Source organism: Phasianus colchicus, chromosome 6, assembly GCF_987193195.1.
Source record: "Phasianus colchicus chromosome 6, bPhaCol1.hap1.1, whole genome shotgun sequence".
Classification (NCBI taxonomy): domain Eukaryota; kingdom Metazoa; phylum Chordata; class Aves; order Galliformes; family Phasianidae; genus Phasianus; species Phasianus colchicus.
In genome coordinates this window covers 24,176,537-24,202,145 of record NC_143441.1, presented here as the reverse complement: position 1 = coordinate 24,202,145, position 25,609 = coordinate 24,176,537, and the positions used below count along the sequence as shown (strand labels likewise).

At 35.0% G+C, this 25,609-nt stretch overlaps 1 protein-coding gene across 16 annotated transcripts in view; it reads left to right on the top strand.

Moving 5' to 3' along the window:
• Positions 1-25,609, top strand: part of HDAC9 (histone deacetylase 9) — a 442,393-nt gene that overhangs the window by 395,775 nt on the left and 21,009 nt on the right. For 15 of the 16 annotated variants that reach the window (XM_090142709.1, XM_090142714.1, XM_031590074.2 and 12 more), the window contains one exon: positions 21,402-21,535. In XM_090142709.1, coding sequence (XP_089998835.1) covers positions 21,402-21,535 — 134 coding nt within the window. Of the gene's footprint in view, positions 1-871; positions 924-5,449; positions 5,484-21,401; positions 21,536-25,609 lie in introns of those variants that run through there. The other variant, XM_090142706.1, reaches the window with a different exon arrangement.

Here is a 25,609-nt window from a genome sequence, read left to right as displayed (position 1 = left end):
TTTGGGAGAGAAGTCTAAAAATAATTACGTATCCAGAACAACAAAATATTGCTAGTTAATCAAAATGTATCTACTTCCAAGTTTCTGTTTATTGTAGTAATTGTCATCATGAGTTAAATATTTCTGTTTCCTTTGATCCACAGCTTCATCCCTTTTCGTTAAAGACCAATCTGTAAAGGAAAAACTAGTAAAAGAAATACTGGTTCTTTAGCTATATAACAACCAAGATTTTTTTCAGTATCTCACAATGCATCTATTCAAGAGCAGTTTAATTATGAGAGTCACTTTCTAAATCTGCTTTGTGCCTTGTTGAGATAGATGAACATTCTTAAAAGCAAAGAAAGCAAAACACATGTAATAATAAAATTTATAATTCAGTAAAACTCCTGGGTTTCAAAAATGCTAAGTTCAGAATTATTTTTCTATGTGATTGTTTACATTGGAGGTGAAATCCAAAGTGTTTGGGCTGTATGAAAAGGTAAATGTTTACATGTATTTCTCTGTAATTTGTGTTTTCATTTCTGATTGTAATTTAAGCATATTGTGTAGATTCATCTACATCTTTTTCCTGCTATTAAACTGATTATTTATATACTAAAATGATAATAAGCTGCTATTGTACAGCTTGCAATTTATTTCCTGAATATTTTTAGATTGTGAAAATGCTCAATTCTAAAATTAAATAGAAATACTTTACTAGTACATTTTAAGTAGGAGTTTTTTTCTTAGTTTCAATAATATGTTCAAAAGCCTTGGAAAAATAAGCATGAGTATCTTTTTTTTTTTTTTTTTTTTTTTAACAAAGGGGAAAAAAACTTGAGACAAAAAAAATCCAATTGTTATTTTTATCTATTTTATTTCTATTGAAAAGGCCAATATCTTCAGTGTCCCTATATTCAGCTGAAAGTTATAGTTCACTCCAGGTAAGAAATCATTTTTTATAGTTCCTATAGGAGCTGTATTAGAGGAACAGTTTTACCTTGAAATCATATTTGAACATGTACTCTGTGTACCAGGAATTTCAGGAATTTTTTTTTTTAAATCAGCTTGTAGAACAGTAGCATCTCTATATCTTTCAAAGCATCCTAGCCCCACAGAAGTAGAACTGGTAAATTGAATAAAGTGCTGTTTAAACTGATTTTCATTCAGCCAAACTGTAGCGCAAGTAACATTCTCAAACCTTCATCAAGCCCTGGGAAAAAGAGTAAGGAAAATTTATTGATCAAGTGATAAAATGTTATTTCAAAACTTGTAATTTAATTAGCAGGTACACCACATCAAAGGAGTTATCATAAAAACTGTGATGTTTATATGAACTTTTGAAAAAAACTTGTTTTTCTAGTGGTGTCAACTGCATTGTAACTTTGTAGAAAACACATGAAGTCTGTATGTGTACTGACCTGTACAATTATATCTTTTTGACCTTTTTTGGGTGTACATATTCCCACACACAGTGCACGCTTCTAGGAATTTCCCAGCATACCTTTTGAGGAAAAACACTGAGGTCACAAAAGTTGAACAGGATTACTAAGCTGAGATGTTGTATATCTGAAATGGTTACATCCATGATGAATTTTAGTCTTTCCATTTCCTTGACGATTGTTGTCTTTTTTTTTTTTTTTTCCAAATCATGTTACAAATTTGAAAATTATCTAGAGTAGCACTGTTTTTCATAATGGCTTAGACTGTTGATGGAGAATTAAGATGATTACTTTAAAAACACTTAAGGGGGGGTCTCAGCAGTTTTAATAGCTTGAGTGAAACAAAACACCAAACAGGATGTCTTTGTCCCCTTTGAACTTAAAGCATCACATGAACATGAAGCTACTGCAGTCACCCATTAGTTATGTGGTGCTGGACTCCCAGTGGCACTTAATGAAGATAAGTTTTTACATAGTGCTTTTAAAAAAGAACGGGGAATTAAATCTGCCCGATCAAACTTGGCCCTTTATCTTAGACATAATAAAGTTGAGTGGGGGGGGGGGGAAGAGGAGAGAAGGGGAAATTTTAGAACATAAAAAGTTTCCTGATTGCAATGTTCCTTTCATGGTTAAAATAGGAAGGAAGATAAAAATGCTGCTAATTAATTTTCTCCTTTGTTATAAATTTTTCAAAACTTAGTCTAATTTTATTTCATTACACTCAAGGAAAATTTTATAATTGATTTCAATGGAACTCAGTATCTTTTACCTAGGGTACTTGTAGCATAATTGCTTTTCTTATATAACCATCTCTAGCATGGTATACATACACATCCAAAATTGTTAAATGTAATTGTCTAAGCCCAGTATTTTTAATAGCACTGTCTTGGTTTAACTGACTGCTGATTATTATAGTTTTTAGAGACTGTAAAACAGATCTCAAACATTATATCTTGAGTAAGCTGGGTTTTTTTCTTCAATATCTAGCCATCCTTCTTGTCATCTTCTCTCAGCAACTAAATTTAGTCCATTGGATAGTACTGTCCTTCCTCTGTAGCTATGTATGTATTTGTTTTAATAAAGCTGTAGGGAAAGACACAGTGCATCTACAAAATACATTGGTTTACTCTGAATGTTTCCTTAATTTTAAGAAACTGATGCCAAACTAGTTGGCTCTGCTTTAGAAGAGTGTCAGAAATAAGTATGCCATCAAAAAGGTTCATAGGCCTCTTCTATTTCTGCAGGAATGTTCCTTAATCTTTATTTCATTGATATTTTGTCATTATATTAGTGAACTATACGTTCTGTTAATTTCTGATCAATCATATCACTTACTATGTTTTCAGAGATGAATACGTACAGATTTCCCTCTCAGAACATATCTCTAATGATTTAATTTTCATTTACTTCCTTTTATGCCTCTGAAGCAAGCAATTATTTGTCTTTCAAATATCTCATTTTTGGGGTGTAAAAGATATTTATGGTGGCACTGTTTAAAAATAAGTCAACTCCTAATCTAAAATAAAGGGCTTGAAAGCAGCAAGTTCATTCCTGATGATACAAGGAGGTCATTTTTTTGTATTTAAGCCTGGGAAATCCTGGATGTAAGGATGGCAAGACTGACTGTCAGACTTCCTCGCTGGAGTCGTTCTTTTGACCAAGTGGTTTAACTTCTAAAGCACTTGGACAAATGGCCAAATTCCTCTTCTTTCTTTTTTTTTTTTTCTTCCTAAGATATCTAAAAACTACCCTGGAAAACACGTACAATTTAGCATCTTTTTATCATGTTATTAGCAGAGAAGTACCAGTATACTCAAAGGAAAAGGACAGTGGAATAAAAGCACATGAGGAGAGAGTGAGCTAAGTTTAGAGCAGTGTTTAAAAGACTTTATGATTTATACCTTAGCCAAAGCAAGGTGCAAAGTGGGTTGATAGGGTAACAAATATTTAGTGCCAGAAGGAAGATTGTAGTTTGAGGAATTATTACTAGCAGTAATGAAACACATTTAGCATAGAAATCCTCTATCTGCATGTACATAATTTAAAAGTTTCTGAATCTGGATATATTCTGAAAAGTATTCATAGATGAATAGGCTTTCAAACTAAAATGATTATTGCTATGCTAATGACTTCTTCCATGTTACGAGTAGAACAACCAGAATTTCTGGATCATTTCTATGATTTCTGAATACAAATATCCATTATGGCTTGAGCTATGAATGTTTATTGTAAATATATTTTTATAATATTACTGCTTAATATTACTACTTATTATTATAATATTACTGCACATTAAATAATCTTCTAGTGATTATGTAATTAATACATTAATATTACATTATTATATTAGTGTTATAACTTGTTCAAATAAAAAAAACGAAAGCAGAGCTTACGAAATCTCTAGCAAGAGCAATTTTTAGTTAAGTATTAACAGAGGAACCAAGGAATACAAAGCACACTGTATTCATAGTACCTTTAACTCATATCTAAATGAGTTTTACTTGTCTTGATGTAAACAGTCTTTCAGAATCATAAATAAAAACTAAGTTTAGCTTTCTGAGCACTATACATTTTACTAGTCTAATTTGTCCATGACAATCAATGCGTTTAGTTCTAAAGAACCATTCAACTTTACTGCAAATTGTTGCAACAGATCTTCCTAGGAAGCTTCTCTTCTCCCCAGTGTACAGTCGTTACCCTGGAGGAGTTGCAGAGGCAAAGCAGCTAACCTATCCTTGGCTAAAATTAAGAGTACAAAGGCCTTGGTGAATGTCAAAGGACTTTTGAAGCAGTATTTGCTTCAAATGGAGTGAAGTTAATGAGTTAAGTAGGAAATTAGATGAAATCACAATCAAGCATTCTGTTAACATAAGCTGAGTTGCTAAAATTGGTACTAAAATTCAATAAAGATAGGATAAACTGCAGGATCCTCTGTTTTCAGTCAAAATTCAATGTATGTTCTTAATAGTGGATTTTAAGAGAGATGTTGTGAAACTAAGACACTCAGAAGTATCTTACCATGAGCTAAGTGGTACACTTCTTTGGAGAAGACTGTTTTTACATAAATCCAGGGTGTCAGTTTTGCTTGTAGGAGGTTTTAACGATTCTGTTACCCTGCACGAACCCATGAGCAAAATGCTGTATAAAAAATACTTTCTCCTTACATGCAGCTCAGTCATTGTTTCAATTAATAGTAAATAGTATTGTAGAAGGAATGTTGTTTTGAGTCAAGTGGATACAGGGTGGTGATGGTAAAGGAAGAGATAGCATGAGGATGTCCCCAGCAAATCCTCAGTATGTATCTGTTAACCTTCCTGCAACATCTCAAAGTCCAGCTCCCTTGTCAACCCTTGCTTCTCCAACCCCCTCAGCTATCATAAATGCCCATCACATATTCTACACACACACGCTATGTATGTATTTGGACTGACAATAAAGAATTATGCTTTTTCTCTTCTGCTTCAAACATCTGGATACTCTCAGGCCTTGATCTTTCTAGAAGATCAATTTTCTACTTTCAATATGTTACAAAACTAGGGTGCAATTGACGCTGGTCTCAGCAGCATGTGATTCCAGTATGTTTAGCTCTCTCTAATGTGCAACAATTTGCAGAGAATGGAAGAACCTAAGAAGGAGAAAATGTATAGAGTCAGTTGTGGTGTTCTGTTGTTGCTTCAACAGTTTAGTCTTTGAGTTGAAAGGCAGAGAAAAACAGGAAAAAGCTGGCCACAGGATAAATAAATATGGAACTGGCTTATATTCATTACAAGACATTGGACAAAAAATGAGAAATGACAACTATCAGCTTTCATGCACTGCATTGGAAAATGTCATTGTTGTGTAACATAACCAAAATGACCACAAATACCACTGCACATGCTCAGCACGGAAGAGAAGGTCCAACAAGCAGTAGCAGAATTAGGCTGTTTCATGTGGGAACCATATTTTTTTTAGAATACGTATTGTTTTCATTCAAAAATCTCAGTTCAGTGAATTCTCTTTGCATTTTATTCTCTTTCATTTTTCAGAAAAATGCCAATAAACTGATTTTTGCTACTGAATGTGTCAAAAATTAGAAAGCAGCACAAGAGACTTAGTGGAAGGAGAAAGGGAAGGTCAACACAGAAAAAAAGGTTAGATGAATAAAAGTATGTCAGAACAAAGCTTCACATGAAAGATTATTGAGAATAAAGCTTTTTTCTTTTTAAACAAACATAAAAAATATATATAAATCAAGAGCACAAGAGCCCTATTTTATGATTTTTTTTTTTTTTTTGTGCTGTTTAATTTCTTTATATCTTCTTTGCCATTGTTAAAAAAGCAGCCAGGACTTCAAAGGCAAGCTGCATATGTTCTAAATCAGGACTTCAGTTCTGATGTATTACAGCACAAAAATTAAAACTAAATAAATGTGCTGTCTAAACTCCCATATTTCTCAAAAAATTGCTTTTAAGGATTTAAAAATTTAGAATTATTGCTTGATCTTACTTTACCAACCATAATGCTTTCAGCAGACTAAATGACAAAATATTGTATTAAAAAGAAAGTAAAAAAAATATTTTCATCTGGATATAGTGAACACCTGTATTTGGCTGTCTTGCAGTTCTGTCAGATGCAAGGGGGAAAACGAAACGTTGCAGTCAATTGTTTGATAGTGAATATGAACTGCATAAATTTTCAGCTTATCCGCTGTTTTCTGGAATGTTCCTTGACTATCAGGGTAAATTGATGAAAACAAAGCAGTATGTCTGCATAGGAAAGAATAGTCTTCCTGTTTTATCTCATAGAGATGATTGAAGAATGAATAGATTCTCTTGGAAAAAAAAAAAAAATCTGCCAATTTTTTACTTTTCTCTTTTCAAATTATGAACTTTGTAACAGGTCAAGTTAGAATTCCACTTTATTTTACTGCTGTTTGACCTGATCTTTTTGTTTTCTCTCCATAATGGCATGTCTGACTCCAGAAGTGTCTGGTCAGAGTAGACCAGTTAAATCTGCCTTCAAAATATTGCAGGACTGGGGCCTTTGTGGTATCCCTTTTCCTCTGGCATTTGCTTTTACAATGGCCATTTGATGTTCTTCTGCCAAGTCATTTTGATTTGTATTCACTCATTCGTTTTATCAGGTTGCAAAAGGGGCAAGTGGCTCAGGTAAATACAAATGCCATGCTGTTCTTTTTAGTGAACTTTTTTTTTTTTCTTTTAAAACTCATTCATTCCTGTTTCTTTTTATTTTCAATTAAGAGATAATCACAGACTTTGATTTATGTTCTCAATGAATGGCAGTCCTTTACACAGATTCCTGGATATTGGTGTGATGAAGAGATCTGATTGTCTATTGCTTTTCATTTTATATGAACTATTCCTACTCAATTGTATATAAAAATTCAATTTCACATTAAGATAGCAGGTACTTTAATCAGTTCTAATAATGCGTATTGACTATATTTGCATATAATAAAAGAGCAGGTAAACTTCCTAGTAAATTTAAGACATTCTGGTCCTTTTTGAAAGCCCTTAGCACTGTTCTAAATGTAACCATCTAAGCTTGGTGCCTGAATTGATAGCGCAGATCCCTCAGATAGCCGTGGAGCCCCTAGAAGTAGACTCAGAGTACCAGAGCTCTCCAAAAATGGACAGCAAAAAAAACACTTCTCAGCCTAAGGGAGATCTGAAGAATATTTCAGGGTCAGTTGCAGGTCTTTGGATATTTACTATGTGCTAAATTTGCCTCTCCTACAACTGGACTTCAGAGTCTGCCAACTTATTTGGAGTTGGTTGCCTTGAGATTTTCGTAGTTTTTATATAGGTAACACTTTTTCATTTTTGTAAAATACTATAATGAAGACTTTGCAATTTTTAATCTGGCAAAGGGATTTGTCATTGTTTCAGTATAGGTGTCACCAAGAACACAGTTACAGAAATGGTGTGTGTTCTGTGCATTGAAGTTACTAAGATATGACCTGAATTTTTGTTGATAGAAAAAGAAAATGTGAATTATTTGGATAATTGGTGAATGAGGAAGTAGAATTTACATTTATGTTGCCTATGTTTTCTTTTCTTCCTTTTGGAGAAGTTCTCAGAACTTTTTATTTGCAGCAATCCTTTGTTGACTGGAAAGGGAATACTCTTAGGCAGGCAAAGTGTCATTACCTTTTCGTAGTATATTCTTTGATGACCAATGAACTGCTAAAACTTCTCTATTTCATTTTCCTCATTTAATTCTTAATTAAGATATCAGCAGCATGTGATAATGCATCAATATTTTTTTTTAATCTGGACCCACTGAAAGAGGCTCTTTCCAGAGCAGGTTTACCAGTTTGGCACAAAGCTTCATCCAGCTGCTGGATGAACGAGTTACTCAATTTAGGCTCAGCTGAAATTGTTTACACACTTTTTCTTTGCCACAGTAAATCTAGAAATTGCATATAAAAACGGTGCACAAAGGAACATCATTTGGGTTGTAAGGTCAATTGCTCAAGTGAGATTTATGATTGCTTGCACAAAAGACCCCTTTTGCATATGCTTTAAGATAGGTTTGTTAATTAAGTGAACATCTACTATCCTAGACCTTTGCTTTCCTCATTATGAGGGCCAGATTCAGATTGTAATACAAAATCAGCAACAAACGTTCGCTAACTTCAAAGTTTCTGTCTTATTCTAAGCAACAGATAAGCAAGAAAAACCCCAAAACAGCAGGAAACAAGCAAAGCAAGCAACAAAAAAAAAAAGAGGAAATAAATGTTTCCCTACTTTATTTGCATGTATCATTTTTCTCTCTTGGCTTCTTCTAGAAAAACAACAACATAACAAGCTTAAACAACAGAAGCACTACTCTGAAAGGGAATTGATGCAAAAAAATAGCACTGTCAAGCTCTAGATTTGTGTTTATTTAAAATTTTCTTTGTTTTTCTGTTTGTCCAAGATGTAAAATCAACTGTTGAGACAATTCTTTATCGGTGGTGCATTGCAAATTGAAACAAACAAACAACAAAAAGCCACTGCTGGAAATTCAGACAGTGCTCGTATGGTAGTCCTAAAAAGCAGTTAATAGTCACACACAAACAAATTTCTCCAGACTGTTTCCAGACAGGTGAGGGTAGAGAAAGACCCACAGCAGCATATGCAAGAAATAAAATCATCCTGGTCTTAAAGAATTACAGGGACTGTTCCTGCCTGCTTCATGGGCAGCTGAAACAGGACAAAGTGAAAAATAAAACAAATTTTTGACATCCTCCTCTGTCTGTCACGGCATACCTGCTAACTCACAACTTTTCAGCCCCATTATGTATACGTTTGGCTTTTTACTTCTTGAGTAAGACAGTGTGTAGCTCATCTGTGGAATTGTATGCATTTTAGTACTAATGAAATGTATTGTTAATAACCACTGCCATTAGAACTCATCTTAGATTTGGAAATGAGTTCTTTCCTTCTGTACCTGCAAGCACTTTTCCTCTGCTGTGTTTTCTATTTGTAGCTGAGAATTAAGTCCTTGGAAGTGTTACTATAAATGTATAACTTTTACAGCTTGAGTTTACAATGTGTATGAAGGAAAGAAAACAAAAGCCTTTCAGGCTGTTTTTGAGCTGTTCCAGGCTGAGTTAGGTGTATGCTGGCACTGAGACAGTCACACACCACCTGGGAAGGCGCAGAAGCTACACTTTTCCTTGCCAGTAAGGACTCATGGATGGGGGCTGCTCTGAAAGTAATGTTCCCTATTTTATTATAGTGACCCACAATGTCAGTGGCAGATGTTGGTGGTATGGCAGGAGATGTTGAACCTTCCGCCAGTATTCTGTGACATTTTGTTGCCATGCAACAGATGGCAGCAGAGGGGCAGACTGACAGAATGGTATCTGACGTGGAAGAGCATATGAAGCAAAGGCGTGGAAGTGAATTCCTCCATGTGGAATAAATGGCACCCACTGGCATTCATCAATGGTTACTGAATGCTTATGGAACCAAACAGTGGATGTGAGCACAGTGAGGTGATAGGTGGTATGTTTCAGCAGTGGTGGCAGTGAAATGAAAGACAGGCCATGTTGCACAGCTGTGCAACTGCAGCTGCACCACAAAATGAAGAGCGTCACAATCTGCTCATATGAATTGTCATATTATGACCGAGGAACTGTATACAGAGCTGAAAATTGGCTTCAATATGTTGGAAACAATAATGGCAACTTTGGAATATTGCAAAGTTTGCATCACGTGGGTCCCACAAATGCTCACAGAGGAAAACAAAGAACCCTTCATACACGTCAGTCAGGATCTATCGAACCAATATGAATTTGAAGGTGTTGGTTTCCTGGACTACATCATTTCCAATGATGAGATGTGATGTTCACCACTCCAAGTCAGAGCCAAAACAGCAGTCCGTGGAGTGGCAACATGTGAATTCCCCACTGAAGAAAAAGTCCTCAGTGGATAAAGTGATGTGCACTGTCTTTTGGGGTAAGAAAAGTGTGATCTTTGTGGATTCTCTGGAACATGAACAAACTGCTAACTCTGAGCACGACATCACAATGCTTGCTGAGCTGAAGGCTCAAACTGTCAGAGTTGGGCCAGAGAAGACGACAGTCTTTTTCTTGCAACACAATAACATCAGGACCCATACCAGTTTGAAGATCATGAAGTACCTTGCCAATCTTGTCCTACCACACCCACTGTATAGTCTGAATATGACATCTTCTGATTTCCGTGTGTTTGTGCTAATGAAAGATGGACTACATGGGAGAAATTTTCCAAGCAACAGTCTTATCATAACAGTTGTGAAACAGTGACTCCTTTCCACTGATGCTGCTTTTTACAAGCATGACATGCAAGCATTTGTTCATCATTGGTAAAAATGCTCAGCTAATGGTGGTGACTATGTTGAAAAATAGTGTTTTGTAGCTGAGAATTTTCTCTCTCAAGCAGTATTATTGTGCTCTTTGAATTTGTTGTAGTTTCCATGGAAAAAATAGAAGTGACTTATGTATATAAAAAGGCAGTTTGATTTGGAGTTTATTCATGATGACCCACTAGAGTAAGTCATAGTCCGGGAGGACACAAAAGTAGCTAAAAAGTTAGAAGGGGTAACTCTTTGAGTCCAGGTGATATCAGGAAACGCATGCAATCTCTGTTCAGAGTGATAAAATGAAGAACTCCACAGAAACATTTAAGCTTTAGTGTACATTTTACTCACAAGTTCTAAACTTATTTTACAGTGATAAAAGAAGATCGTGTTTACACGTAATTGGCCAAATTCAGCTCCCAGTTCCTGAGGTATAAATTCATTGTAGTCACTGGATTACTTCAAGTTTCTTTTCTGAGACTATGTGACATTATGTCTGAAAAGGCAAACAATGTGATTGCCCCCTGACAGACTAGCTTGTTATCGGATACCTACTTATTTAAATATGTCTTCACCTTATTTGGTTTGGGAGTTATCAGTAGCACTTTTTCCTACAAATACAAGAATATCTTGTGGAACGCAATTTATTTACAATTCACTGCCATCTGCCTATGTCCAGACCTTGACTGAATAGGTAGCTTGTCAGTGAGCAATTCAGAGATCACTGCTGACAAAATCTGAATCATTTCCATGGTAATATTAGCTGTGGGACTGCCTCATCTTCCTCTGGGTCCAAAGGATGTGAAAGTATATCTCTGGAGATGAATTCAGAAATGTTCTGCATTCTTTGCAGAAATAAAGGCGTAAGCTTTCTCTATTCTCTCTCTTTTTTCTTTTTTTTTTTTCTTTTTTAATTTCTGATCATTGCAGATAGTTATAAGAAAATCCAAATCCTTGATCACTTTAATTTTCACATACATTTTTGTTTTTATTCATCCACTCAGACATCTAGTAATTTCACTTATATGCCTATATTTTCTTTTAGTCACAAAAAAGTATTTGTCTTATTTAATAATAGACTTTTTCATTGACTTACAAACGCTCTTATCATTTTCTTCCATGTCTCTCCTCTTTTCTCTCAGCTTTCTTTCTCTTATGTAGTTACTATGAATTAAAAAATTCATAGTAAAAACTCTAAATTCATTCTAATGTAATGACCCGCTATAAAATTCAGGCTAGAACATTGGGAAGATGCTAGAATTCTGGTTCATGACCTTTTATTTGAGGAAATGAAATCAGCAGTTTGGTCAAAACAAAGGATGATTAAAAAGTGCATTCTTCTCTGCTGAATTGTTGTTACCTCGGATGAGAGGAGCTCTTCCAATTTTGACATTTTTTCTTGTTGATCTTCTTTATTTACCTGTAGAGAAGCAAACACCTTTGTTGTCAGAAGTTTTTAAGTTGCTTTTCTGTGATGTTTGGGTAACTTTTCCCAAGCTTTCAGCTAGTGTGGCTTTTCAACTTTGTCAGAAGGAAGAACAAATACAATCCTGATGTTGCAGATTGATATATGTTGTTTGCTAAGTTTCTAATGCCACTAGGGATCTTCGGGCTCTAACAGCAGGTTATTTCACTTGCAGTAGTTAAAGCTCTGCAGGGAAAAACAGTAGCTATTCTGGTAGTGGATTTTCAGTGTCTCCATCCAGAAAAGTCAAAATATTGTTTTGCCTTGAAGAAAAAATTTCCAGTTTTCCAGTTTTGCTCTAGAAACAGTCTGTTAACACTGTTAACACTGAATGTTTTTTGCCCTGCTTTGAACTTCCCATTTTAAGAATGACAAAGATGACTTTGATAATGCAGCTGCAACAACATCTGGAGTCCTCAAATTACCTTGACATAATATAACTGGGTTTCTGTCAGAGCATTGCATAGAAATGTCATTGTTTGTCTCGATGTCTCTGTTGTTCAATGGAGATAAGGTCTGCCAGCTTCCCTTGGTGCTGCTGTCATGCTATGGTAACAGGAGAGATAGATTGTACAGAATCAAGTCATTCCTGAGTGATTCTACAAAAATCCAGAAACTAGTACTTCCTGACTGCAGTTGCCTGAAGGCATTCTTCCCTTATGGTTTGTGAGGATGTACCTGCATGCTTACTTCATTGTTTGGAAGTTTCTTGAAGAAACAGTATACAAACACAGAGGAAAGAATTCCATGAGAGTTTCTGGAGCATTATTTCTCAAGCAGTAATTTGTAGGTCACTGCTTGTCTGAAGAAGCTCATAGAAAGGCTTTTTCTGAGAAGTGCATTTCATAAGACTGGGAGGACTGGGATTCTAAGAAAGGATTCTATTCTCACACATGCATGTAGCAGGAAAGTTTTCTGGGAAACTAGGATATCACTTCTATTTCTATAAATGTTGCTCCAGAATACATGTTTAATTGCACATGAAGCCATCTTGTTCACCCAGCATATGAATTTGGCCCTAAGATTTGCAATTTTATTTTATTTTTAAAGGAACATCTTCACTCTAATGCTTTGAAAATGTTTCATATCTGTGATGAGTCACATACTTCATTCTGAGAAGCAGCAAATAAAAATATTCTCTAAATATTTTCACCTCCTGTTCATCAAAATGTCGTGCCTCCACTTGAGGGCCGTATAATTCTGTGCCATGGTTTTTGTTTTTGTTTATGTTTTGTGCTCCCAGTAGATTATGGCTTACAGCTCTTGTGAAGTCTGCTGTCTTATAACATGTGAGATCAGGTTCTGACATAACTTTTCCATTCAGAAAGGAGGCTATATGGAGCCACATATGTCATCCAAATATTAGCTATGCTTGTTTTTTTACTTTATTGCGTTTTACCTGCCATTTCAAGGCATCTGTGTGTCCTTCTATTAATATGAAAAGGAACAAAGGGTCTGTTGTAAATGGGTTGAAGTTACATCCTTTATTCTTACATGTCTTTGTAATAGAATGGCATAATAGAAAGTTGTTCTATTTATTTTGTTTGGAAATTGCAATTAATCAGAAGGCTGTAAGGAATCAGACCTCAAACCTAGTTTCAATACTATTTCCTTTAGTGAGTTTTACACATTACCTTTTCAATAAGTGGTGACAGGCAGCGCATTTCTTGGTGATTATAGCATATGTCAGGTGGGGTTAACGGGCACAAGGCCAGAGGGAAAGTAACTACTTGAGGTGTACAGTAATCCCTTAGAAATGATCTGCCTTATTTCCTCCTGATATTATAAAATTATGTTTATTAAACAGGGTGATCCAAATCCTGAGAGGCACAAGAGCTCTGATACTAGTATTGAGTTTGCTAGGAGATTTGATGCTGAACTGGTCAGGAAATCAAGTCTATTTATGTACAAGAACTCATCCTTGATATACTTATTGTATCAATATCCCTCATCTTGGAATGATGAATGATCCACATCTGGAGGCCAGATCTTTAGATAATGGTATATGCTGATTAACACTGGCTAAGCAACTAACCTTTAATTTAATGTGCTGTGTTAATGTGATAGGATCAGTAAATGACTGCAAATGAAGTGAGAGCCTAATTTGTAGACTCAGAGAAACTGTGTATGTTGGAAAGACATCTTAATCCATGCTGCTTTTCTTGGCAGAATTTTTAGACCATCTCCAAATAATGGCAGTCAGCTCACAGCTTCTGAGTGGTGGACTTTAAGCCAGATCCTTTGTGTAAGTCTTCTGGATCAATTCAAAATTAACTGACTTGACTTTTCATCAGTTAAAAAAAAAATATAAAGCTAGATATTCCCATCTGATTGTTTTCAGTCATAACTCCCTGCCCACATTTCAGCTATATTCATTTATAACAGCAGAAATGTTGCCCCATATATTTTTAAAACATAGAATTGATTTATAGGCAGTAGCATTATAATAATCTTCCCCCAAACTTAATCAAACATACTGGTCTAATTGGATAGGCAATAGTAGTGTATGATTTTCATTCCATTGTGGATTAGAAACAAATTCCTCATACTTTGATTTATTTATGTTTTGATCATATATCACGTTTTAAAGCCAATTTCTTACTGAGTCTGGACTCAGGTTTGGAGATATAATCATCAGTAATTTCCGTAAATACAGTAACATCAGATACAGATATTGTATATCAGAATGATGGGCAACTTGATCAGATCTGGAAGAAATTGTCATGATATCAGTGCTACCCCTTACACTATCAGCTTAGCAGATTTCACAGTATGGGGGATAGATTTTAAAATTGTAGTTGTCAGTCTGTTTAGGTTATCCATATATAAAAGCTTTTGAGGGATATTTAATATATTTTCAGAGAAGAATAAAGTAAAAACTTCCAAACTGCGCAAAGAAGGGGACTCCCACCCTCCACATGAAGCAGCCTGGTTCTGAGATCTGAAGCTGAGGCTCTGACATGCTACCTTGTCTACAGTTCTGTATTTTCCCTCTTGGCTTCTGGTTTCTTTCCTGTTCCTGGAAAAAACATTGAAAACTTTGTGGGATGGATAATCTTGCTTCCTGTCCAGCTATACTGAGTTGAGGATTTGCTGTCAAAATGAAAAAAGGGGGAGGGTGGTAGAACGGTGGAGAAGTTATTACACGGGCCAGGTGTGAGACAGGGTAGAGATGAAAAATATATGAGGAAAATGGAATAAAGGAAGACTTGGTGCAAATGCCTAGTATGAACAGACCTAAAAACATCCAGTCAGTTTTTGGAATATTCAAAATCTCCTGTTTTGACTCTGGCAGCTGAAATCTGTTGTTAAATTTTTTCCCTCTGAATCCACATGACAACACTGCAACAAGTCTAAAAACACAGTCATTATTTTATACACCACTATGACCTTTCCTGGAGGATGCTGACCTTTCCTGGAGGATGCTGAATCCCTGTTACTTGATAATAAAAAGTATAAAATAAATCTTTTCATTTTTTTAGTACAAATAAGCTGGGAGAAGAATTCAGGGGAAGCGTTTTCCTCTGAATGCTTTCTCTGAGGAACATTTTGTCAGATGGTCAGTGCTGCTATTGTATGGTGGATGTATACAAATTCCTCCTTCCCTTCTTGGAAAACTAAGCAAATACAATGGACTGTGTAACCCACTTGGAGACATGGGTGCCCAGACCATCCTACTGAGCACTGGCATCTAATTTTTCCTGTAGTGAGAAAAATTTGCATTTCTTGGCCTTTGGAGAAACATCCTATGCATCCTTGAGTAAGTATTTAATAGAGATTTAATAAGTTATGTTCAGTGTAGCAGCTCAAGAGCAGCTAATTATGAAAACCTTATTACTGTAGAACTAACAGGTTTGCAATAAAAACATCTATTACATAAATTGTTAATCCATAAAAAATGTGTTTCTGGGACCATTGGTATTTATTTAACGTACAATTACTGTCTAATTTAATCTAAATTAAATGCCTGGTTGAGACATGTAATTTAAAGTGTTATTGAGCTTCCTTCTCTGGTATTAAAAGCAAGAAATCAGCTGCTAATGCCTGGAGGCCAGGTCTTTACTATTTAAATTCAGGTACCTTAGCACTAGCATTCCAAATATCAGCCATTTGGAAAGTGTTTTTCATAAGAATGTACGTATCTGGCATTTCCTCTCGCTTGGGGCCACATCCTGCCAACTGAGTCAAGACTCTGACTTAATCCAAATGAGGTTTTGATTGAATAAAAGCTATTGAATTGAGATCTGAGAATAAAACATGTTTTCTTATCGTAGAAGACAAGCTTTGCAAGATGTTCTAACTCCTGCCAGTGCTGGAAGGGTAAATTATCATTTGACTCCTGTATGGATGTATTTATTTAGGACACGTAGCCTGATGACTCAGGAAGTTATGTAAAAACTGACCCAGTTAATTTTAGATGCTATTGTTGGAAGAATATCAATGAAAATTAATCAAATAGTCATGAAGGAACCACAGGGAAGGAGCACAGAACACTGGTGGGTAGGCTTTTGGCAAAGATCATTGCAACAGTTTTAATGAGAGGAAAACACATTCTCAAGTAAATTAGAGAGCAATGACATGATTAGATGGTAAATAATAGTTAAATACATGCTTGGAGGTCCAGGACAGAGACTGTGGAGTTTTTGTGTTTTGGGTGTATTCCTCTCCAGTCTGCTCTGAATAGCCAGAGGAGTTCACCAGAACTCTGCCTATAATTTAGGGTTGGATTATAACTTTTCTGACACTGCAACTGAAAGAGCTGTTGGGGCCCTGCTGCAGCAGGAGCCTCACTGAGGCTTTCACCACAAGCGCAGAGCTTTTGGCTGTTGACGTGTCCTGGTTCTTCCAACAGCACCGTGGTTCTACTCGGCTCAGACTGCTGTCACCCGGAGGGGCTGCGCGGGAGACATCTGCTCTCCTTATGTGCAGGCAGGGAGATGGAAGGGCTCTGTCTTCTTCTGAGGCAAGTTTAGTCCTCATTAAGTGGGCGTTTGCACACTCACTGGTGGATAAATGGAGTTGCATGTATGATTGTTTATGAAAACGAGGAGAGTTGAGTGGGAGTGGACCTCTCCCATACGGTCTCTTTCCCTGTTTACTGGGGAAAAGATGTGAAAAGGATCACATTCACTAGTTGTCTTCCTTTTCAAATTTCTGTCTCTCAAAATGTGAGGCTGCATGCACAAAGTGTAACTTGTAAGCTTTTCTTCATCTAGCTATAGCACACACCAGAGTTGTGTGATGACTCCATTGAAGGTGACTGGCCTGGACTAAGTGCATTTTATGTGCTCATTACCACTTTTTGTTTTAAGTTGTCAAAGTTGTCAGAGTAAACATGCTAAACAAAAATAGAAAACTGACATACCTTCTGGTTCTCTCATAGTAGATTTTAACATTTTTTCGTGGTTTTCAGTAAGTCTAGGTAGAGTCTAGCTGCTCCAGCCACTTTGATTAAGAGGGGCAGAAGTGTCACCAGTGTCATTCTTCACTGTTTGGCAGAACTAGAAGAAACACATGGGGAGGTTGTCTGTTACAAAAGCAAAAGCAAAAACAAAAACAAAGCAGCAAAAAAAAAAAAAAAATATAACAAAAACAGGACTCTTGCTGTTACACTGAGACATCAGACAGTCCACTCAAAGTTGACTTATTTAATTAAATGGTAATTCAAGTGAACAGCACACTGTGTCCTTCAATAACAGCCTGGCAGCTTGCTCATTAATATAATACAGTATTAATTTTCTCTCTCTGCCTTGCCACAATAGAACACATTCAAACATGAGGCTAAATGCTGTATTTCCTCCAGAAATAACATTGCAGGAGGGGTAAGGGTATAATTAACTAGTATGTGTTATGTTTTTGTTTTAAAAGTTTATTTTTTTGCGTCAAAGGTCATCAGATAACAACTTACATACTGTGTAATTTTCTAATGGATAACACTGCCTGATAATACAGAAGTTCAAGTTGTCTGCTAAAAAGTAAAATTCATAATTTTCAATCTGCAGCAAAATACTTTAGTTATGCTACCCTGAATTTATGACTATTCATACATTACTTGTATACAGTATGTTACTTAGATGATTGATGCAATTTGTAATCACATTTTTAATGTTGCCTGCTGGCACAATTAATGGAATCCAGGGTGCAAGATGAAGAGTGAACAGAAAGTCTTTACAGATCTAGCTCTTTGAGAATTGTTTGATGTTGGTAAATAGAAAGTCAGAACTAAAACAAAAAAGTGTTATTTCTCATATGCTATCATAATTTTAAGGTATTAGAAAATTTCTTTCTAAAATGATATTTTTGGCTTTTTGTTCTTCTGCATATAGTACTCACAACTACATAGTTCCAAGAGGATCTAGCAGCATTTTGTGCTCTTCATATTTAGATAGCAGCTTATTAGTAATTTCAGTTTTAATCTGTTGTTTTTTGTTTTTGTTTTTGTTTTTTTTTTTATAAAAAGTACAGTTGTTCATCTGCAGTATTTTATTTTCAGCAAAAAGCAAATCAGGTAGCACATAAGGTTTCCAGAAATACCTAGTGGAGCTTTAATGTTACTTGTATCAACCAGGGGGTTATCACTGCCTTTACTAGAATCATAGCAAGCCAATATTATTTAAATTGTAAAAAATATATCTGAAAATAATTGTTGACACAAAATCATGCTCACAGCTTTCTAGTGCACTGTATGAGAATTATCTTAAATGCACTATTTCTCTAAAGTAAAATTTCACTGAGCACGTTTACAATAACTTCTGAAAAAATCTCTGTATGTATAATCTTTTCTCACTTACTGACTAATTGATTGATTGGAAATACTATTTATTTATTTTTTAATATTACATAACATTTGTACTCATTCTCATGGACATAAATAGTCATGGATACTCCTAAAGCTCTTTCAAGCCCTGAGTGATGTATGTCTGCCATTCAGTCAGAGACTTATGGTGTAAATGACTCAAAGGCAGTTGCACCAACACACTGCAACCTCAAAGAAAGGATTGCCAGTAATCTATAATTCTCATGCACCAGTACAAAAGCATAGTTTTACAATATGGTTTAACCAAACTGAAACAGTTTCTTAAAGTCAGCATTGCAGCTAGCCCCTGTGTGAGCTGGCACAATGAAAGGGTCAAAAACTGCTGTTGACCATTTCTAGAAATTCATTTAAATTGGAAGATCCAGGATTCAGAATGTTTATCTGACTCCTTTCTCACCTTGGAGTTGATCAGTGGGGTGTCAAATATGTGCTTGATCTCCTTACATCAGGGGAGATGACTGATTCTTTTCATGGTGCTTGTTACTATTTTCTTCTTGTTTTCCTTAATTATTTGGCATGGACTATAGTCCATCTTAAAACCATTACTTGACTGGGATTCCTTTCTTTCCATTTTGTTACTTCTGCGCTCCAGGGGATTTCCTTGAGGAAGTTAATATCTTTTCTAGGTTGCTACAATGACACAGGATCCAAGTTTTTTTTTTTTTTGTTAAAAATTTCCATAACTCATTCAGTTTCAGGCAAAATTGTTGGCTAAAGTTATTTCTTCCATTCCTAGCAACTTACCTTTACTGTCTTGGGGTAATTACACTGAAGGAAAGATCTCATCATATTGGTTTAATTTGGCAATACTTTGTTACTTTGATCTCTGATGGGAAAGATGCTTTCTGTATGGCTCATTGCATGGATCCCAATTCAGACAGTAATTGTTACTGTAACAATGATACTAGAAAAAACAAGCAGACAAACTAACATTGTGATGTCTACAAGATATATTACATACAGTTGCCTAACAGAAGAGAAAGGCACTGAGACAATCTTTGCCACACATAGTCCAAGTAATTGTGGTGTGGTTGCACTCATACAACATTTTCAAAATGTGTATAAAAAATAAGGAAGATGTTTTTTTTCTTCATAGAAGTTCTGTAATGTGAAGGATAATGGTGTTGTAAATGCACTGTTGAGTTTCATCACAGAGCCTAGGAGTGAGTTGTAGTGTTTGTGGATATAAGGAGTCTGTGCCTGTTCATTCTTCTTCATTTCCTTAAATGCTGTTAGTAAGACTCACTTTATGCTGCTGGAACTCTCTTCTTATGAATCTGAAGATCATGTGTAAAACATGCAGACAGAAATAAATCCTGTATGTAAAAGAAAGTAGAAATTGGCTAAAGATCAAAGGTTACCCTCATTCCACTCCTTCCTTCACTTTTATTATCCTGTCTAAATTCAGCCTTTTGTAGAGAGGTTTTTATTTTATTTTTCATGAGGAAAGGTTGAGTTTAAATGAGTTAAGATTTTATTTGTTTTTCAACTCAGTATGTAATTTGAACCACAGTGTAGTAACTTTGCTGGAATACAAACTGCAGTTCTTATAGGGTATAGAAGATTGAGGAGTGGATTAAGGAAACAATATTTCAACTCAAGTGTTCTGTGATCTATAGATTAAGTGTCAAGTAGATCTCCTTTTTCTTTTTCTTTTCTTCAGAACTAATTGTATGTCTTCTTGCTTGCCAGATCAAGTCTTAAACGTGTCTTGCAAAATTTCTCTGGATAACGTACTTGTAATTTCTGTATTTAGTTTTGTACTTTTGGTGACATTTTCCTACTTTTATTGAGGCTTTCACGGGTGTTTTTTAAATGCTTTATTTAAGACATAAGGACAATAAGTAAGGATGATCAACAGTTGAACAACTGAACCAGATTGAGTAGAAAAGTCAAGAGCAATATGTGATGAGTACGTAACTTCAGTAGTTTCAAAGCTATTCTTATATATCTGTATATATTCTTATATTCTTGTGTGTATAGCTTACGCACATAAAGGAGATTAATCAAAACAACAGCTGTCCTGGGAAACTACCACAAAATTTAAAGTGTCTCTTCTCTCCCAATTAATATTTTTCATGATTTTTTTTTTTTCATTAAAAATGCAATACATTAATTTTACTTGAATTGCAGTTGAAAATTTTGTAGTAGTATTTACGTAATTATAGATCACCAAAAAGTGTATCACAGTTTTTGATTATGATGCAGAATTACTTAGAACATTATGAGTCAGGGGCAAGCAGTACTGGTAGAGGTATCTAAAACATTCTAGTTAGTTTCAACTTATACCAAAATGTTGAATCAAAGAAAGTGATCCAATGCTATTTCTGCTTCCAAAAGTACTTTAAAATGGAGATAGATGTGACATGTTTCCACTATTTTTTTTATCCATGGCTGTATATTAGACTCAAGTCTAATATACAAATACAAAGGAAGAAAAGATCTCTAAACAAAAATTTCATCTTGTCTGAAATGCACAACTATTTTAATTATAGTATCATAATCCAACTATAAATGTTATTTATCATATCAGTGCCATGAGTGATCATCTCTAAATAACACGGGTGTTTTTTGCATTGTTGTGCAAATAGGAGAATCAAGGGTGATGTTTGTTAATGAGAGGCAAACCTAATGTTTCAGCTAGTATCCAGCTACTGAGGATCGGCATGGGGGACATTATCTCACATCAGCCTCATGCAAAATTCTGTATACCTAACTCCAAAGCATCTGGTGTGGGCTGCAGACAGAAACAGGATACTGAAATAAATATATCCCATACTCCATGTAGTCTTACTCAGCAAATGTGAAATATATCAGTAATGTTTGTTCTTCTTTAATTATTTGCACTATTGTATTTGAATACTAGGTTTTGGTCACCTAACCAAGCAATTGCTGAAGCTAGCGGACGGACGTGTCGTGCTGGCACTGGAGGGAGGACATGACCTTACTGCCATCTGTGATGCATCTGAAGCCTGTATAAATGCCCTTTTAGGAAATGAGGTAAAACATAAATCATAGTTGGAGAGAATGATCCAAGTTTGCTGAAAATACTATCTTTTCTTTTAGCAACTAGAGAGCAGACCTAATTTGATTGGATTTAAAAGACATGCAATTTGAATGTTTCAGAGTAGATCTCAGATAAGCCAAAAGCATGCTTTGCTTTAAATAAATATCTCTAAATAATACGATTATATAAATCATTTAGTGTTTGCCTAAATTATTCTTAGCTCCAGGTAAGATTTTACACTTCAAACTTGCATTTGGTGTTGCTGTGCTGAATACCAGGCTTGATGTCACTGATAGCCATTGGTGTCATCTAGAAGGATCAGAGCTTCCAACCAGTTGTTTTGGGAAAACACTGGCTATTGCAATGTACCTGGTAATCTTAGGGATTGAATATTGCAATGGCACTTTTTTTTTTTGGGGGGGGGAGGGAGGAGGAGGGGGGTAATATTTTGACACTACACCGCTACTAGCATGTAGAAGAACAAATTTCAAAGGCTGTTGACACATAAAAGCATTAATAAGAACGTGACCAAGATTTCAAAAGAAAAATTGTTGTTATTTTTTAAGTTAAAAATGAAGATTCACTTTGGTCTATCTGCTTGCAGTTTAAATGGAGTGTCCAAGATTTATAAAATACTTTATGTATTATGAAGAAACTTTTGAGAATGGACTGTCAGACTAAGGAGATATGAATACATAAACACTCATTTATGAAAATAGGCTCTATTGTCCACTGGAAAAAACCTTTTCTTCTATAAATATGATGAGAAGGAAAGTAAGCTTGCAGAATTTAAAGACAAAACCATTTAAGAAAAAGAAAAGTTTTTACCAGAAACTGGATTTTGTGATATGTCATTATAAAGTTCACTGTATTACCATTTTTCCTCAGGAGAAACAGCAATGGCTAAATAATTTATCCAAACAAATGTATTAGTGCTAAACTGAAAACTGGACTGCTAATTTCCTTGTACTTCAAGTCTTCATACCTATGAGAATAATGTGAAGTAATGTATCTTCTGATGGAAATTGGATAGAAGGCTTTTCCAACTGTTCCTTTTAACCTTTTATTATTATGACTCATCAAGAAAGATAGTTTTGTGCTTATTATTTTTTACTTATTTATGTGCTTATTATTCATATGTAGAATGAATACAGTGATAGCTTTCTCAAAAGTATTTTCAGAAACGAACAGAAGTAGACATATTAAAAAAAAAAAAAAAAAAAATTAAGCTTTCATCTGGGTTTTGTCTTCTGTTACATTTGACAAGTCCCAAAATAAGTGTTTTCCAGTTTTGTGATATATACTGTTTAAATGGATGCTCAGCTCAGTGTTTCTTATTTATTTATTTATTCAGCTGCTGGAAGGATTGCAAGCCTAGATTGAGGCATTTGACAATCTTAGTGAACACAGCTTTGGTTTTCCTATCAGACTCTCTTCCAGGGCACTCTCATTTCCTATTCCCTGTTGTGATTTTACTTGTAATAATATAAGATGACATCATGGCATCAGTGGCTTTTCATACCTCTTTTAAACCCATTCCCTGAAATTTGGACTGTGAGACTAATGCTAATGACACAGTGCTAATGTTATGATGCATCTTCCTTCTGTGGATATCTGTGTCCCTCTATCCAGTTATGACCATTTGGTGGTGCTACCCATGTATGAAAAGTGCTTTGTTTTGTTTCAACATTATATCACACCCAACTACCATTCCTGCTTTCACAGGCCAGATGTTATCTGAGATAGAATACCGGCTAAGAGAAAAAAGAATGGGATAAGTGTATTGGAATTGAAACTTTCTTCCATTTTATTTTAGAGTAACCTAGGCCTGGGAAATTAGATAAGTTATGAATCTATCTGGTTGAAAAATACTGCAAAGGAAATTTCAAGGCAAACAAAATTGTAATAACAATTGACAACAACAGATTGAAGAAAAACATAGCCACACAACCATTAATTATACACTTATAAAAGAGCATGATCCTTAATAAATTGAAACATCTCATGCAATAAGCATTATTCTCATGCACTCACAGATGTGTCCTCAGGGAAATGCACTAAATGGTCTGTTGCAGCAGAATTTCAAAGAAAAAATATGCTGTGGTTGCTAAGACAAAAATACTCCAGAGTGGATGTCATTACTAACACTAGCATAAGATATTGATGCTTACTTAAAAGAATAAGTAAAGGTGTTGCCGAGGAGCAGACACTAATGAGGAAGTCTGATACTGAGTTAGCAGTTAGAAGTCAGCACGTCTGTTGACATCTGTAGATTTATGGAAATCTATACCACATGGCCCATAGCATACACGTTGCTTGATTTCAGCATATTATTCATGAACTTGCACAGCAAGCTGTACTCAGCCAAGGACAGAAAAAAAATGCTTTTCTTCAAATAACCAATCATTGTAATTTGAGGATACTTTCTTTGCTGCATACAGCTCTTCACAGGTGATTAATGGGATAATTATAACTTATTATCTGCCCTTCACTTTTAAAAATCATGGTATGTAGTGTATCCTAGTTTAAAAACTTTGGCAAGATGAACTTCGGTTTCCAAATACTACACATGTAATTGAGCTTGAATTAAAAAGGTTGGGAAAGGCCTTTGTAAGATACTCTGCAGTTTGTCAGATGTATTTATTCATATGCTGAAGATTAGAAGTCATTTGTCAGGGTTTTTGAAAACTTCTTCTTTGCTTTTTTAGGTTTTGGCCAGGACTTGTCAATACAGAAATTCACCACTTCATATGTTCTATTACCAGCAGAATAACGCCATAGAATAACATATATACACACATATACATACACACACACACAAAAAAAAAAAAAAAAAAAAAGAAAGAAAGAAAAAAAAAAGAAGATGATTGTAAAACTAACAGCAGCAACTTCCTACTTTCATGGAGATCTGATTTGATCTGTAAACGTAAAATTAAACTTACAAACAGGGAGTCCTTATTTTCTTAATTTGTCAATAAGTGTCAAGAAGGAAAATATTTTGACATTCAAACTGGACATATTTTTCTCTTAGTTATATGTAACCTGTAGGATAGTACTCTGTTTATAAGATAACTTTTTATGCATCTCTTAGCAAATGCGAGTCACTAGAAAAAGAATGCAATATCATGTTAATCTTTTTTAAATTTGAACATGGCACGGGAAAATCTTGCACATAATTGTTGATTTTGAAGACCAACCAAAAAACCTATTAAAGGGTCTCTTTTTCTTGGAAGACCTTAGAATTTAAATGAGCTATCAGCCCTGTCTATGTGTGGTGAGAACTTCTGAACTTAACACCAGAAGCACTTTTGAGTATCAATTTCAAAATTCAACAGTTAAGTGGGATTATTATTGTCTTTTTTTCTGCTGATTGGAGATATTTATATTGATGATTGATTATTTCTAAACCCTAATACTATTTCTTAAGCAGATGTGCCTAGTACTTTTAAATATTGTAGGTTATGCAGGACATCTGATAGGACTCATAGAAATAACACAGAACTTGGAGGAGACCTATGCCTTTTATGAGCAGCAGCTAGACATCAGGCAGAACACCTTGTACTGGAAAAGGTTATATTTGGTAAAGTTGTGTTTAGGCAACTAAATACCCCTCTAAATAAAGAGAAAACCAAAACAAAAATGATATAGGAAAGGGAAAAAAAATGAATTTATTAGTAGAGGGCTTTACATAAAAAAATACTTTTTTATACTTCTAAAAAATTAAAATTTAATTTAAATTTAAAAAATTAAGTCCTGGTGATCTCAGGTGAGATTTCTTTGAAAAGAAATCCACTTTGACTATTTTCAGATCTAGTTAGGAGCTGTGTGGGTTATCTTCTTGGAAGGAAATCTTCCCAAGAGGTGAGAAGAGATTAAGCAGCTGGATTCCCTTGAAAACATGGAAATCCTTGGAAGGTAAAAGACAGACCAAACATAAATTTCTTTAAAATGTCCCTGAGAATTTGAAACATGATTTGAGAACATGTCCATTAAGTGAGCATCTTTCAAAACAAAGGAAATATTGAATTCAGAAAATTAGAAAAGAGACATTGCTTTTAAGGCTATAT